The sequence below is a fragment of the Bombina bombina genome, chromosome 7 (genome assembly GCF_027579735.1).
Source record: "Bombina bombina isolate aBomBom1 chromosome 7, aBomBom1.pri, whole genome shotgun sequence".
Taxonomy (NCBI): Eukaryota; Metazoa; Chordata; class Amphibia; order Anura; family Bombinatoridae; genus Bombina; species Bombina bombina.
Genome location: NC_069505.1, coordinates 585,984,880 through 585,999,322, shown reverse-complemented (window position 1 = coordinate 585,999,322; position 14,443 = coordinate 585,984,880). Strand labels below are relative to the sequence as shown.

At 40.9% G+C, this 14,443-nt stretch overlaps 1 protein-coding gene across 1 annotated transcript in view; it reads left to right on the top strand.

Annotated features, from left to right (window-relative positions):
* LOC128667146 (uncharacterized) overlaps nt 1-14,443 on the top strand; it is a 54,030-nt gene that overhangs the window by 13,690 nt on the left and 25,897 nt on the right. The window contains exon 2 of the mRNA XM_053722072.1: nt 2,868-2,915. Coding sequence (XP_053578047.1) covers nt 2,888-2,915 — 28 coding nt within the window. The 5' untranslated portion in view covers nt 2,868-2,887. The remainder of the gene's footprint in view (nt 1-2,867; nt 2,916-14,443) is intronic.

Here is a 14,443-nt window from a genome sequence, read left to right as displayed (position 1 = left end):
TGTATAGATACTCATCATCATTATACAGTGCAGTGTGCTCATTATCAGTGTATAGATACTCATAATCGTTATACAATGCAGTGTAATCATTATCAGTGTATAGATACTCATCATAATTATACAGTGCAGTGTGATCTTTATTAGTGATTAGATACTCATCAGCATTATACAGTGCAGTGTGATCATTATCAGTGTATAGATACTCATCAGCTTTATACAGTGTGTTCATTATCAGTGTATAGATACTCATCATCATTATACAGTGCAGTGTGATCATTATCAGTGTATAGATACTCATCATCATTATACAGTGCAGTGTGATCATTATCAGTGTATAGATACTCATCATCATTATACAGTACAGTATGATCATTATCAGTGTATAGATACTCATCAGCATTATACAGTGCAGTGTGATCATTATCAGTGTATAGATACTCATCATCTTTATACAGTGCAGTGTAATCATTATCAGTGTATAGATTCTCATCATCATTATACAGTGCAGTGTGATCATTATCAGTGTATAGATACTCATTATCATTATACAATGCAGTGTGATCATTATCAGTGTATAGATACTCATTATCAGTATACAATGCAGTGTGTTCATTATCAGTATATAGATACTCACATCATTATACAGTGCAGTGTGATCATTATCAGTGTATAGATACTCATCATCATTATACAGTGCAGTGTGATCATTATCAGTGTATAGATACTCATTATCATTATACAGTGCAGTGTGATCATTATCAGTGTGTAGATACTCATTATCATTATACAATGCAGTGTGATCATTATCAGTATATAGATACTCACATCATTATACAGTGCAGTGTGATAATTATCAGTGTATAGATACTCATTATCATTATACAATGCAGTGTGTTCATTATCAGTATATAGATACTCACATCATTATACAGTGCAGCATGTCATTATCAGTGTATAGATACTCATCATCATTATACAGTGCAGCGTGATCATTATCAGTGTGTAGATACTCATCATCATTATACAGTGCAGTGTACTCATTATCATTATACAGTGCATTGTGATCATTATTAGTGTATAGATACTCATCAGCATTATACAGTTCAGTGTGATCATTATCAGTGTATAGATACTCATCAGCTTTATACAGTGTGTTCATTATCAGTGTATAGATACTCATCATCATTATATAGTACAGTGTGATCATTATCAGTGTATAGATACTCATCATCATTATACAGTTCAGTATGATCATTATCAGTGTATAGTTACTCATCAGCATTTTACAGTGCAGTGTGATCATTATCAGTGTATAGATACTCATCATCTTTATACAGTGCAGTGTAATCATTATCACTGTATAGATACTCATCATCAATATACAGTGCAGTGTGATCATTATCAGTGTATAGATACTCATCAACATTATACAATGCAGTGTGATCATTATCAGTGTATAGATACTCATTATCATTATACAGTGCAGTATGATCATTATCAATGTATAGATACTCATCATTATACAATGCAGTGTGTTCATTATCAGTATATAGATACTCACATCATTATACAGTGCAGTGTGATCATTATCAGTGTATAGATTCTCATTCTCATTATACAATGCAGTGTTTTCATTATCAGTGTATAGATACTCATTATCATTATACAATGCAGTGTGTTCATTATCAGTGTATAGATACTTATTATCATTATACAGTGCAGTGTGATCATTATCAGTGTATAGATACTCATCATCATTATACAGTGCAGTGTGATCATTATCAGTGTATAGATACTCATCATCATTATACAGTGCAGTGTATAGATATTCATCATCATTATACAGTGCAGTGTGATTATTATCCGTGTATAGATACTCATCATCATTATACAGTGCAGTATGATCATTATCCATGTATAGAGACTCATCATCATTATACAGTGCAGTATGATCATTATCCATGTATAGAGACTCATCATCATTATACAGTGCAGTGTGTTCATTATCAGTGTATAGATACTCATTATCATTATACAGTGCAGTGTGTTCATTATCAGTGTATAGATGCTCATCATCATTATACAGTGCAGTGCAGTGTATAGATATTCATCATCATTATACAGTGCAGTGTGCTCATTATCAGTGCATAGATACTTATCATCATTATACTGCTTATTTGAAATTCAGAGTAGGTGTTATTGCATTGTCTTTTTATTTTGCACTTGTTAATTATGTAATTCTACTGCATTGAGTGCTCCTTTAACTGGAGAGTAAAGCAATTTTTTCAAGTTTATAATCTAGTGCTGCAGTTAAAAATCGCATTGAAAATTAGCAGCAGAGAAAAAAAAAGTAATCTGAAGGAAAATGTTTCTCTTGGTCTAACATCACAAGGTAGAAATGTAATAAAAAAAGGTGCATTACTCACAAGAACATCTCACATACAGAAGTCACAGCTTTGCAGACTGGGAAAGGCTGGGGGCGGGGTTGAAAAAAATCTCTGAGATCCAATCAACAATAAATGCACTGCTGCTTTGCAGCGCTACGCTGTATTTGACTGTTCTTTTCATACAGCACTTTGCTCTGGATGCACTGAGTTAAAGAAAAATCCACACAGTGCAGCAAGAGCACAGCGCTGTTTGAAGAGAACTGTCTAATGTTACTTACAGTCCCTGCATGTGTCCCATTCTTTCTGCCGACATGCTGCATTTTTTGAGATGACATCTCGGATCACAGCACGTTCTACCTTGGGGTCATCCTTATGGTGCCGCACGTATATTACCAGACCATATGTGTCCATATTATACAGTGCAACGTGTTTATCATCATATTAACTTTAGAATTTAACTGAATTTCTTCCATTCGACAGGTTTTCTAAAGTCACATCAAATGGATTTCCCTCCTTACTCTTCTAAAGGTGAGTACGAAACACAGACTTTACAAGTGTCCTCTTTATAGAGCCCAATAAGCATAGCAGTATTCTTAAATTGAAGGTTAACTTTGATGAATGAAAGCCCATTTTTTAAAATACTATTAAAAACAGGGGCGCTTTGATTCATCAAAGTTTAGAAAGCAGCCGTTTTGTTTAAAAACTTACTTCTCTCCTCTTCACAGCCGGAGCAGCTTCCCCAGCCCGGAGATCCTCTCTTCACACGTCAGTAATGACTAATCCGGCTTCCTCCAATCACAGCTTTCCCCCAAGGGAAAATAGTATTTTTAAAAACCGGGCTTTCATTCATCAAAGTTTACCTTCACTTTACCAGATAATGTTACTAGCTGGTGTAATTAAGCCGCATGGGGGTAGATGAATACTTTGCAATATTATAACATTTTCTGTTATTTATAAATGTAACTTAAAGGACCACCGAATGCTGTAGAATTACATAATTAACAACTGCATGATTAAAAGACAATGATTTAACACCTACTCTGAATTTCAAATAAGCATTAGATTTTTTTCTGACAAATTTATTTTTTCTTCCATTTTCCGGCCCCCTGTATCATGTGACAGACATTAGCCAATCACAGACTAGTAAACGTATACCCTGTTAGCTTTTGCACATGCTCAGCAGGATATTGTTCCCCAGAAAGCAAATTGAAAAGGGTCTTAAAATTGCTGCTCTTTCTGAATCATTAAAGTTTATTTTGACTTGATTGTCCTTTTAAGCTATCCAAAACACAAATTAATTGCATAATGTAACATAAATTGATTTAATGATAATGTGTGCAACAAATGCTGAATAATTTGAATATTAGCTCAATACGTCTTAATATTGGCTTAAAATTTAGCCAGGTGGTCAGTAAAACTAGCCGGGAGGTGTCCCCCTGTAAAAAGGGCCTGGGAGAGCAGCAGGGGTGGGCAATTATCGGCCCTCTAGATGTTATGGACTACATCTCCTATAATGCTCTTTCAGCCATAATGCTGGCAAAGCATCGTGGGAGATGTAGTCGATAACACCTGGAGGGCCGATAACTACCCACCCCTGGATTAGGGTAACTGGTCATTTTTTTTTTTTTTTTAAATCAAAGTTTTTTATTGAGGTTATTAGCAATACATCATTCATTACATGACAACATATATATTAATTCTGCAGACATATGACACCATGGATGATCTCTGCAACACACAATGTATAAAGAATATCATGTCATTTCTAGAGATAGATAAGTCTACATAAAAAATAAAAACAAAAGAGAGAATATATACATAATAATGAAACCTCTTTTTCTTTAGATATGTTCCTCATCTGCTTGAAGTAATGCTCTTGAGCCTGTCAAGGCTAATGATATAGGAAAGAGGAATGATAGTAATAACCATAGCTGTGAATAAAAATATATTGGACATTCTTGTAACATATACATCCTATAGTATGGTAAACTAAATATAACATACAGATGTAAGAAAAACTTATAACAATATATCAGCAATTGCGGATAAATACCGCTGATTTGTTCACTTGCAATAAGGGTGAACCCTGATGGGGGGGGGGGGGGGCGGAGCCATGTGGGATACCTGGATAGTGGCATGTTACAGGCAAGACCATTAATATACTAGTTTCTGGTCATAGGTTTTCAGGTTATAGGTGAGAAAAATGGCGTAGCTGGCTGACTAGTTAACAGTTCTCTAATAAGTCCATTAGTTTCATGGAAATGGGATAGCACTTGGTAGTCAGTTCTGTGGCCTCTACTGGGCCAAAGAGTAGCATAGAATGCAGATGTGCAATATATAGTAGTTAAGACTGTCTAGTCTTTCTCGGCCGCAGAAACCCAGACAGTTACTCCACATGCTAGTTTAGTTGCACAATTAGCTACGCTGAAATAATACTCCTGAACCTAAGCTGTTTTTGTATATGGTTAAAGAAGGAATGAGCATTAGCAGTACCATAATTATGCATAGGGTCCACAGTATAATATACCTATTTAGGACAGCAATGACACAGGGCATGTTAGCCAATTGCAGGCAGGAAAACACCCAGGGACATAGGAGAGTAAGCGTATTAAAGTATATGGCTAGTCTATATATTTTAGCAAAATTTGTTAGCGCTATATGCTAGGGTTAGATAGTGAAATGGAAAAAGCTGTATTGGGGATTCATTGATACATTGAGATAATAGGATAAATATCACATATATACAACTTGGTATTAGATTGATATCAGACTATAATATATATCTGTGAGTTAGGCCTCTAAAACACATAATGTGGAAAATGACTCGGACATATCAAACTGAGTGTTAGATCGCACATAAAAGATAAACCTGTAATACAACAGTAACTAAGAATAGCATATCCCATCAAATCCAATGCAAAGTCATGACACATAACAGGTTATTAAAAATATCAAAGTCATGTAAAAAGAAAACAGACAATATATGATTATAGAGGTTAATGCTATGTGAGGCAAAATATGTGTTATGATTTACAGCCTGGTATAAAATTTTTACATCAGGTGGGTCAGAACACAGTAGAGTAGCGTATATGTACACAATACTTAACTTTGTGAAACTATGAGATATAGCGCCCTTAACATGTAACCTATGCATCAGGACCAGCGCTAGTTTAGGACCTATGCTATAAGGAACTTAGTAGCACTCGTCTCTCAGCTTGCAGGGGAAATTGCTATGTGTAAAAGGGAGCGCTGCAGGGACTGATGATACAGCCCCCATCACTTCTCGCACCACTATATAGTGTAACCAATACTGATTCTCCTCAGCTAAATAACGCTTCTCCAGCGACTAGTAGGGGCAAATATATATATACTAGTACTAAAGCCCGTGTACACGGGCCATTTTTTTCAGAACAGCGGTCCCACCCCTTGCTCTCTCCCCCCTTTCTTTTGCTCTCTCTTCCCCCCTCTCTTTTGCTTTCTTTCCCCCCTCTCTTTTGCTTTCTCTCCCCCCTCTCCTTTGTTCTCTCTCTCCCCTCTTTTGCTCTCTCTCTCCCCTCTTTTGCTCTCTCTCTCCCCTCTTTGGCTCTCTCCATCCTTTCTTTTGCTCTCTCTCCCCCCTCTGGCTCTCCCCCCCCTCTTTGGCTACCCCCCTCTTTGGCTCTCCCCCCCCCCCTCTTTGGCTCTCTCCCCTCTTTTGCTCTCTCTCCTCTTTTGCTCTCTCTCCTCTTTGGCTCTCTCTCTCCCCTCTTTGGCTCCCCCCCTTTGGCTCTCTCTCCCCCCTCTTTGGCTCTCTCTCCTCTTTGGCTCTCTCTCTCCCCCCTCTTTGGCTCTCCCCTCCCCTTTGGCTCCCCCCTCCCCTTTGGCTCCCCCCCTCTTTTGCTCTCCCCTCCCCTCTTTGGCTCTCTCCCCCCTCTTTTGTTCTCTCCCCCCTCTTCGGCGCTCTCCCCCCCTCTTTGGCTCTCTCCCCCCCTCTTTGGCTCCCCCCCCCCCTCTTTGGCTCTGCCCCCCCCCCTCTTTGGCTCTCTCTCCCCCCTCTTTGTCTCTCTCCCCTCTTTTGCTCTCCTCTTTGGCTTTCTTTCCTCTTTGGCTCTCTCTCTCCCCCCTCTTTGGCTCTCCCCCCCTTTAGCTCTCTCCCCCCCCCCCTCTTTGGCTCTCTCTCCCCCCTCTTTGGCTCTCTCTCCCCCCTCTTTGGCTCTCTCTCCTTTTTGGCTCTTTTTCCTCTTTGGCTCTCTCTCTCCCCCCTCTTTGGCTCTCCCCCCCTTCTCTTTGGCTCTCTTCCCCCCCTTCTCTTTGGCTCTCTCTCCCCCCCTTCTCTTTGGCTCTCTCTCCCCCCCCTTCTCTTTGGCTCTCTGCCCCCCCTTCTCTTTGGCTCTCTGCCCCCCCCCCTTCTCTTTGGCTCTCTGCCCCCCCCTTCTCTTTGGCTCTCTGTCGCCCCCCCTCCTCTTTGGCTCTCTGCCCCCCCTTCTCTTTGGCTCTCTGCCCCCCCCCTTCTCTTTGGCTCTCTGCCCCCCCCTTCTCTTTGGCTCTCTGCCCCCCCCCTTCTCTTTGGCTCTCTGCCCCCCCTTCTCTTTGGCTCTCTGCCCCCCCCCCTTCTCTTTGGCTCTCTGCCCCCCCTTCTCTTTGGCTCTCTGCCCCCCCTTCTCTTTGGCTCTCTGCCCCCCCCACCTTCTCTTTGGCTCTCTGCCCCCCCCCGCCTTCTCTTTGGCTCTCTGCCCCCCCCGCCTTCTCTTTGGCTCTCTGCCCCCCCCCTTCTCTTTGGCTCTCTGCCCCCCCCTTCTCTTTGGCTCTCTGCCCCCCCCCTTCTCTTTGGCTCTCTGCCCCCCCCTTCTCTTGGCTCTCTGCCCCCCCCTTCTCTTTGGCTCTCTGCCCCCCCTTCTCTTTGGCTCTCTGCCCCCCCCTTCTCTTTGGCTCTCTGCCCCCCCCTTCTCTTTGGCTCTCTGCCCCCCCCCCCTTCTCTTTGGCTCTCTGCCCCCCCCTTCTCTTTGGCTCTCTGCCCCCCCCTTCTCTTTGGCTCTCTGCCCCCTCCCTTCTCTTTGGCTCTCTGCCCCCCCCTTCTCTTTGGCTCTCTGCCCCCCCTTCTCTTTGGCTCTCTGCCCCCCCCTTCTCTTTGGCTCTCTGCCCCCCCTTCTCTTTGGCTCTCTGCCCCCCCCTTCTCTTTGGCTCTCTGCCCCCTCCCTTCTCTTTGGCTCTCTGCCCCCCCCCCTTCTCTTTGGCTCTCTGCCCCCCCCTCTCTTTGGCTCTCTGCCCCCCCCCCCTTCTCTTTGGCTCTCTGCCCCCCCCTTCTCTTTGGCTCTCTGCCCCCCCCTTCTCTTTGGCTCTCTGCCCCCCCCCCTTCTCTTTGGCTCTCTGCCCCCCCCCTTCTCTTTGGCTCTCTGCCCCCCCCCCTTCTCTTTGGCTCTCTGCCCCCCCCCCTTCTCTTTGGCTCTCTGCCCCCCCTTCTCTTTGGCTCTCTGCCCCCCCCTTTCTCTTTGGCTCTCTGCCCCCCCCTTTCTCTTTGGCTCTCTGCCCCCCCCTTCTCTTTGGCTCTCTGCCCCCCCCTTCTCTTTGGCTCTCTGCCCCCCCCCCTTCTCTTTGGCTCTCTGCCCCCCCCCTTCTCTTTGGCTCTCTGCCTCCCCCCTTCTCTTTGGCTCTCTGCCCCCCCCTTCTCTTTGGCTCTCTGCCCCCCCCTTCTCTTTGGGTCTCTGCCCCCCCCTTCTCTTTGGCTCTCTGCCCCCCCCCCTTCTCTTTGGCTCTCTGCCCCCCCCTTCTCTTTGGCTCTCTGCCCCCCCCCCCTCCTGCTCCCTCTCTGGCTCTGTCTTCGCGGGACCCCGCCCGGCCACGCCCCATCGCGGCAACATCCGCCCGGCCACGCCCCTCGTGACGCCCGGCCACGCCCCTCGCGACGCTCCCGTCGGCCACAAACAGCTGTGAGGTCTGGGGAGCGCGTTGCCGCTTCTCACGCAGCAGACCTCACAGCTGTTGAGTAGCTCGCGCTCCCTATCTCACAGCTGCTTGTATGCTGTGTACCTCGCGCTCCCAATCTGTCAGCTATGCAGAGGTGCGCGAGAATAGAATCTAAGGCCAAGTGTTTGTCTGTACTGCGCATGACGGCTTCAGACAAACACTTGTCTTTTATAATATAGGATATATATATAAACATACACACATACATACACATATACACATACATACATACACACATACACACATATATACACATAATGTTAGCCGATGAGGAATTGCCTGTAGTCTTTATAATAGTCAGGCCTATGATAAATAAAAGGTTAATACAGAGTACAGGTACCTGAGTAAGGGTATAAGTGACAATTTCAAGCTAGAGTGTTAAAAAAAAATAATTAAAAAAATTAAAAAATTAAGCCGTTAAGATGCTAATGAATTACTATAAGTATTACAAAAAGAGCCAAAAATAATAAAATAGAATCTCCCTTTAACCCTAGTACATTAAAATAGGACTGGAATATTTCACTCTGTTAACTTCCCAAAATAGAGTTTGTGGAATGGTAAATGTCAACTCATAATCTGAACTGCAGTATATATCCTGTGGGTATTGCAACATGGAGGGTAAATAAGCAGAGACTAGGAGTGTAGGGGAAATATTTCACAGAGTTAATAGAAAAAGTAGAAAAAATAAAAATATAAACCCCTTCTTTAACAACGAGAAGTGCTTTTTTAACTGTTGCAGTAGACTAAAAAGCACGGGTTAAACAACACCATATAGCTATAACATTCCTAACTAGCTTCTGTGTAAGAGCCTTAACCATTTATCATAGTAGTTAAAACTTCAAGAAGGAAAAGTTCAAGACATAATATTTTAGTAGGAATTAGACCCTTTGTTTCAGGACTTCAAGCCATCATTTATGGGTTCTAAATTGTATTAGACAAAGTCTCGAACTGGAGCAGACATCTCCACAATGCTCATTTACCCTACTCCAGATATTTTTGTTGTTGCTGAAACACACTGAGTAATCTGGAGAAAAGAGTCATTCATAACCCATGCGAGTCCACCCATGCAACATATAGGTATACCAAACCCCATTGCTTACTCTGTATTCCAGCTGCAACATCCCCTTGTTATGTAAATATGATCTAGGCTATTAAGTACATACTGATATTGCCCATGTTTCAAACAAACATAAATAAAGTATAACAACCACAAATATGGGATTACTATCATCTAAAACTAGTTACAGAATGAGCAAAATAAACCAAAATGTAGTTGTATAAGTAAACATAATCATAACCAGCTTATAAACTAAGAAAGTTCTGTAATAGACAATTGTGAGGCATCTATGTTCATATGAAAAACTAGTCCAAGAGTCCGACATCGTTGAAGGCTGCCTGTAATGGTGAATAAATGTTTTTTAGCCTATACCAAATCTGAGTGGAAGGAACATGAGATCAATTATGCTCCACAGTATGTGGGGTAAATCATTATGCCCAGAACAGGGATCTTGAAGCAGCATACCACGGCTACTAACTCGCAGCTGCATGGCACCCAAGGATCTGCTGAAGCCTCTCTTGTTATCGCGGCGCCAGGTCACCTGTTTATCTCCAATGGCCAGATTAAGATAACTGTAATAGTAGCTCCTGTGTATCTGGCTGTTGGAGACTGTGAGATCTCCTGGAGACTGCTCAGGTTTCATGGGCTTGGGGTTAGAGAGAGAGCCTGATCTCAGCGTAGAAGAATTGAGACGCTTAGTGCTGGAGTTAGATCGTGCTTTGGGCCCTCCGTGTGCAGTCTTCATTTGTTCCAGCTGCTGCTTATCTCCCGGTTCATCCTTCTCATCAGACCCGGCTCCAGCTTCTGCAGACGGGCCCCCTGAGGCACTAGTGCGAGCATGTACTATGTGGTACAGACTTCATGTTCCAGTCGATCTGAGCCGTTCTATCTGCGGCACCGCACAACATGTTGCGGTCTGTAGCTCCGACTCTGCGAGGACTGGCAAGATCTGCAAGATACCGTCTTGTGGGACTGCTTCTATCTGTTCTATTATCCACGAGCCAGGTTCCGCTTTGCCTACTGCAAACTGATCCACCACATCCTGGTGTACATCTATATTGCATTGTGTGAGGATCGTTTCCTGCTGGTCAGTCTCCCCCACGGCTTCTTCCATCCAAGCAGCCTGTTGAAATAGGGCCGCCCCGGCTCTTAATTCGACAATAGGAGCTTGCTGGTAATAGTCTAAAGAGAGCATTAATGTGTGTAGAGCCGAAAGGATTTGTTGCTCCATTAAATCGTTATAAAATAATGTGTCAGAAGAATATCTCAATCCGCCAAGATGCTGCGTACGTAGTTTTAGATATGGCGGTGGAAGCTTAGCCGCGAGCTCAGCCTGCTAGTAGGCCTCTGCGCTGGTATTTCGTCAATGACAGGTCGCCTTAATTGCAAACTTCATAGACTACATCCTAGGATGTTGGAGAAGGCGCCAACAGGCTATCTGGTGTTAAACCTAAATTATAAATTTCTCCAAAATTGAAGTGCAATAAGCATATAATACTAGCTGAATTCTATAGGGGTATGCTTAAAATGACTTGAACAAATAATCCAACCCTGTTGTGACAATAAGGCAATTCACTGATTACAATTTGAAAAATAACATTTAATGAAAACAAACAAATTATTATAAAACATTTAATACAATCCTCTGATTTAGTAGAACAGTTAATACGCTTCACTTCAACATAAAAACCATATGGCAATATTTATCCACATTAAAAAATAGCACTCATTCTAAGTTAATCTAATAATAGCAGGCTTTCTAAGTGTACCTAATATTAACAGTATAATACTAAAATGATACAAATTTCAAACCAATAAGCAGAGCTAGATATAGGGCTAATCGTTTCTACTAGCTAGTTTGGAACCGGATATTGTAAACCTGAAACGCTGTCTGTAAATGTTATTGGTGACTAAATTTTGACAGGCACAGTCTCTCAAGTAACAGTTAATAGGACTCCAGATAGATCGTTTTCTGTTTATGAAGAAGGTAAAATACACAGTAGTTCTTAAAGTGCAATATAACCATAAGACTTCAAATCTTCACCCTCACTTCTAAGGGTCTTTGTAAAAGGAAAGTCAGTAGTAAGCACTTACCCGGTGCTATGGGCGGAGCTTTTTTCTTCCGCTCACCTGTAACGCACCTTGTATATCTTTTCGTCGGTGACAATCTTACAATTATTCAGTAGGTAGATTGTAACTTCAAAGTGTGCACACTTTCGATCCTCCTTAGATTGATGCTCCTACCGTCTTCGCTCAGTAGTTAAATCCACTTGATTCTGGCATTACGGTCCTGGGAGCTTCTTGATTACAAGTCTTTTTCAAAACAAGCTGGATACTGGTATGGTCTACGCGTTTCAGCTCACCAGGGAGCCTTTGTCAAGATACCTTCCTCCAGCTGTGATCCCTTTTTAAAGGATTCCTCCATTAACCCTATATGTGCCTTCCAAATAATCAGTGGTTCCTTCTTTCATTATTTAATGTGCCCTGTATTTTTGTGCATTACAAGTCACCAATTTCAGTGCAGGTTATACCGGTTGGGAAGTTACTAAAATGCCCTCATGAAAACAATATTTAAAAAGCCAAAAAATATCATTATAAAAATTATGACTTTATTCTAGTTTCTACATTTGTTAATCTATTTTAAAATTATAACAGTTAATTGCCTCACAATCGCCAACGAATGGTCAACACCCCTAAAAACGTATCTGTCCCTAATATTAAGATTCCAGTCTTTTTTTAAAAAATTATTATTTGTTTGTTTAGATAAAAAATGATTCCTCAAAAACAAAAAATTATTATTTTCCTGCTTGGGTTCGAACTCGCAGACCTTATAACTGCAATCTGACCACCTAACCATTAGGCTGTGTTAGAAGTTATCTCGATAAGATTTCAATGATAATATTTGGCCTTTAACTATCTTATATATAATCCGATAAGTAGTCATAGATTATCTATTTGTCATATATCTTAATGGTTGATTGGCTTAAATTAGATTTGTAAAACAAATCATTCCTAACTTGGGCTCGAACTCATAGCCCTTACGGTCAGAGTCTAACTTCTTATCCATTGTGCTATGATGGAAGTTCAAATGGATCGAATTCTCTCCTTCTATATAACCTTGAGTTGTTAACTATTTGGATGCAACAGAGGTTTATAACTCGGACCTATTGTGTGTAAAGCCTAAGCACTAGCCACTCGACTATTGACTCATTGGAGAATTCTTGCTTCTATTTGGGTATTTTAAAGGATACATTTTTTATATTAATGGGCTTTGTTCTTAGACATTTGTTTGCAAATAGTGGACAATTTTTATATATTATTGTTCCTAAAAGGGACATAGAAGTGTTATTTAGTGGATGATATTCATAGTCACTCTGTTAATTCACCCCAAGGAAACATATATATTTAATCAACTTTCTTAACCAGTATGACATCTAAAATATTTAAATACAGTATAATCTCGTTCGTTTTGATGGACATAATAAATCCTTCTACTTATATAAGGGCATTCAAGTCCATTTCACTATTCAGCCCTTTGGGGTGGAGTGTACCAAAATTATATATAAATTCTGCTTCTTGTCTGAGCAACTTTTTATTAGTATTCCCTCTTCTTCCATCCTGCACTATTTTCTTAATGCCCCAGAATTTTAGTGTTTCTGTGTTGCCTTTATGAACCTCTTTGAAATGTTTATACAGAGTTGTGTCTTCTCTTTCATGCTCTATTGCTAACAGATGTTCACGTATACGGTCTTTCAATTTCCGTCCTGTTTGACCAAAATACCTTTGATTACAGTCGCATTGTAGCATATAGATAATATTTGTATCGGTGCATCTTATAATATCTGTTATATTAGTAATTCTCCCGTCTTTCTCGGACTTAATCTGTTTTAATTTCGTACTATGTTTACAGGACTTACATTGGTGGCAGGGGAAAAACCCCTCTATCTTATTGCCCTCAAGTGTTCTATATCCTCTATTGCACATTTCATTCCCCCTTTTGTACTCGCTCGGAGCCAATATCGTTTTTAAATTCCTAGCTTTTCTGTAAATAAAATTGGGGTTTCTTCCTAAGTTTGGGCCTATTATGGGGTCTTTTAATAAAAGATGCCAGTGTTTCTTAACCAATTTTTGAAACTGTTTGTGATGGGCTGAATAGGTCGTGATTATGGGTATATCCATTGTCTCTTTTAGCTTCCCCTTATAAGGTTTTTCTTTTTTTCTTAGTAGTTCCTCCCTGTCCATCTTTTTAACTTCATCCACTGTCTCTAAGATCTTTAAAGTGTCATATCCCTTCTCTTCAAATCTTCTCATTAGTACTTTTGATTGTTTCTTAAAGTCCACTAGATCTGTGCAGTTCCTCCTAACACGCATCAGTTGACCCTTTGGTATGTTCTTTTTCCATTGGCTATGGTGACAACTCTCAGAATCAATATAATTGTTAGAATCGACCTTTTTAAAAAAGGTCTTTGTTTTAATTGCATTATTGATTATCTCAATTTCTATGTCTAAATAATTAATTTTTTCTTTACTAGATTCATATGTGAATTGTAAACCAAAGTTATTGGAATTAAGGTTATCAATGAAAATATCTAATAATTCTATGTCCCCCTTCCAGACGAAAAACAGATCGTCAATATAACGTCTATAGAGCACATGGTTCGCACCCCATGGGGATCTTGCTATTAGTTCTCTTTCAAAGACCCCCATGAATAAGTTAGCATAACTAGGTGCGAACCTTGTGCCCATAGCCGTACCCTTTATTTGCAAAAAATAACTGTTCTCAAACTTGAAATAATTGTTATTCAAGATAAATGTTATACATTTCAATAAAAAATCTCTTTGCGTGCTGGTCATCTCTGAGTCCTGTCTCATAAAATACAAGCTATAGAATATTTTGTGAGACAGGACTCAGAGATGACCAGCACGCAAAGAGATTTTTTATTGAAATGTATAAAATTTATCTTGAATAACAATTATTTCAAGTTTGAGAACAGTTATTTTTTGCAAATAAAGGGTACGGCTATGGGCACAAGGTTCGCACCTAGTTATGCTAACT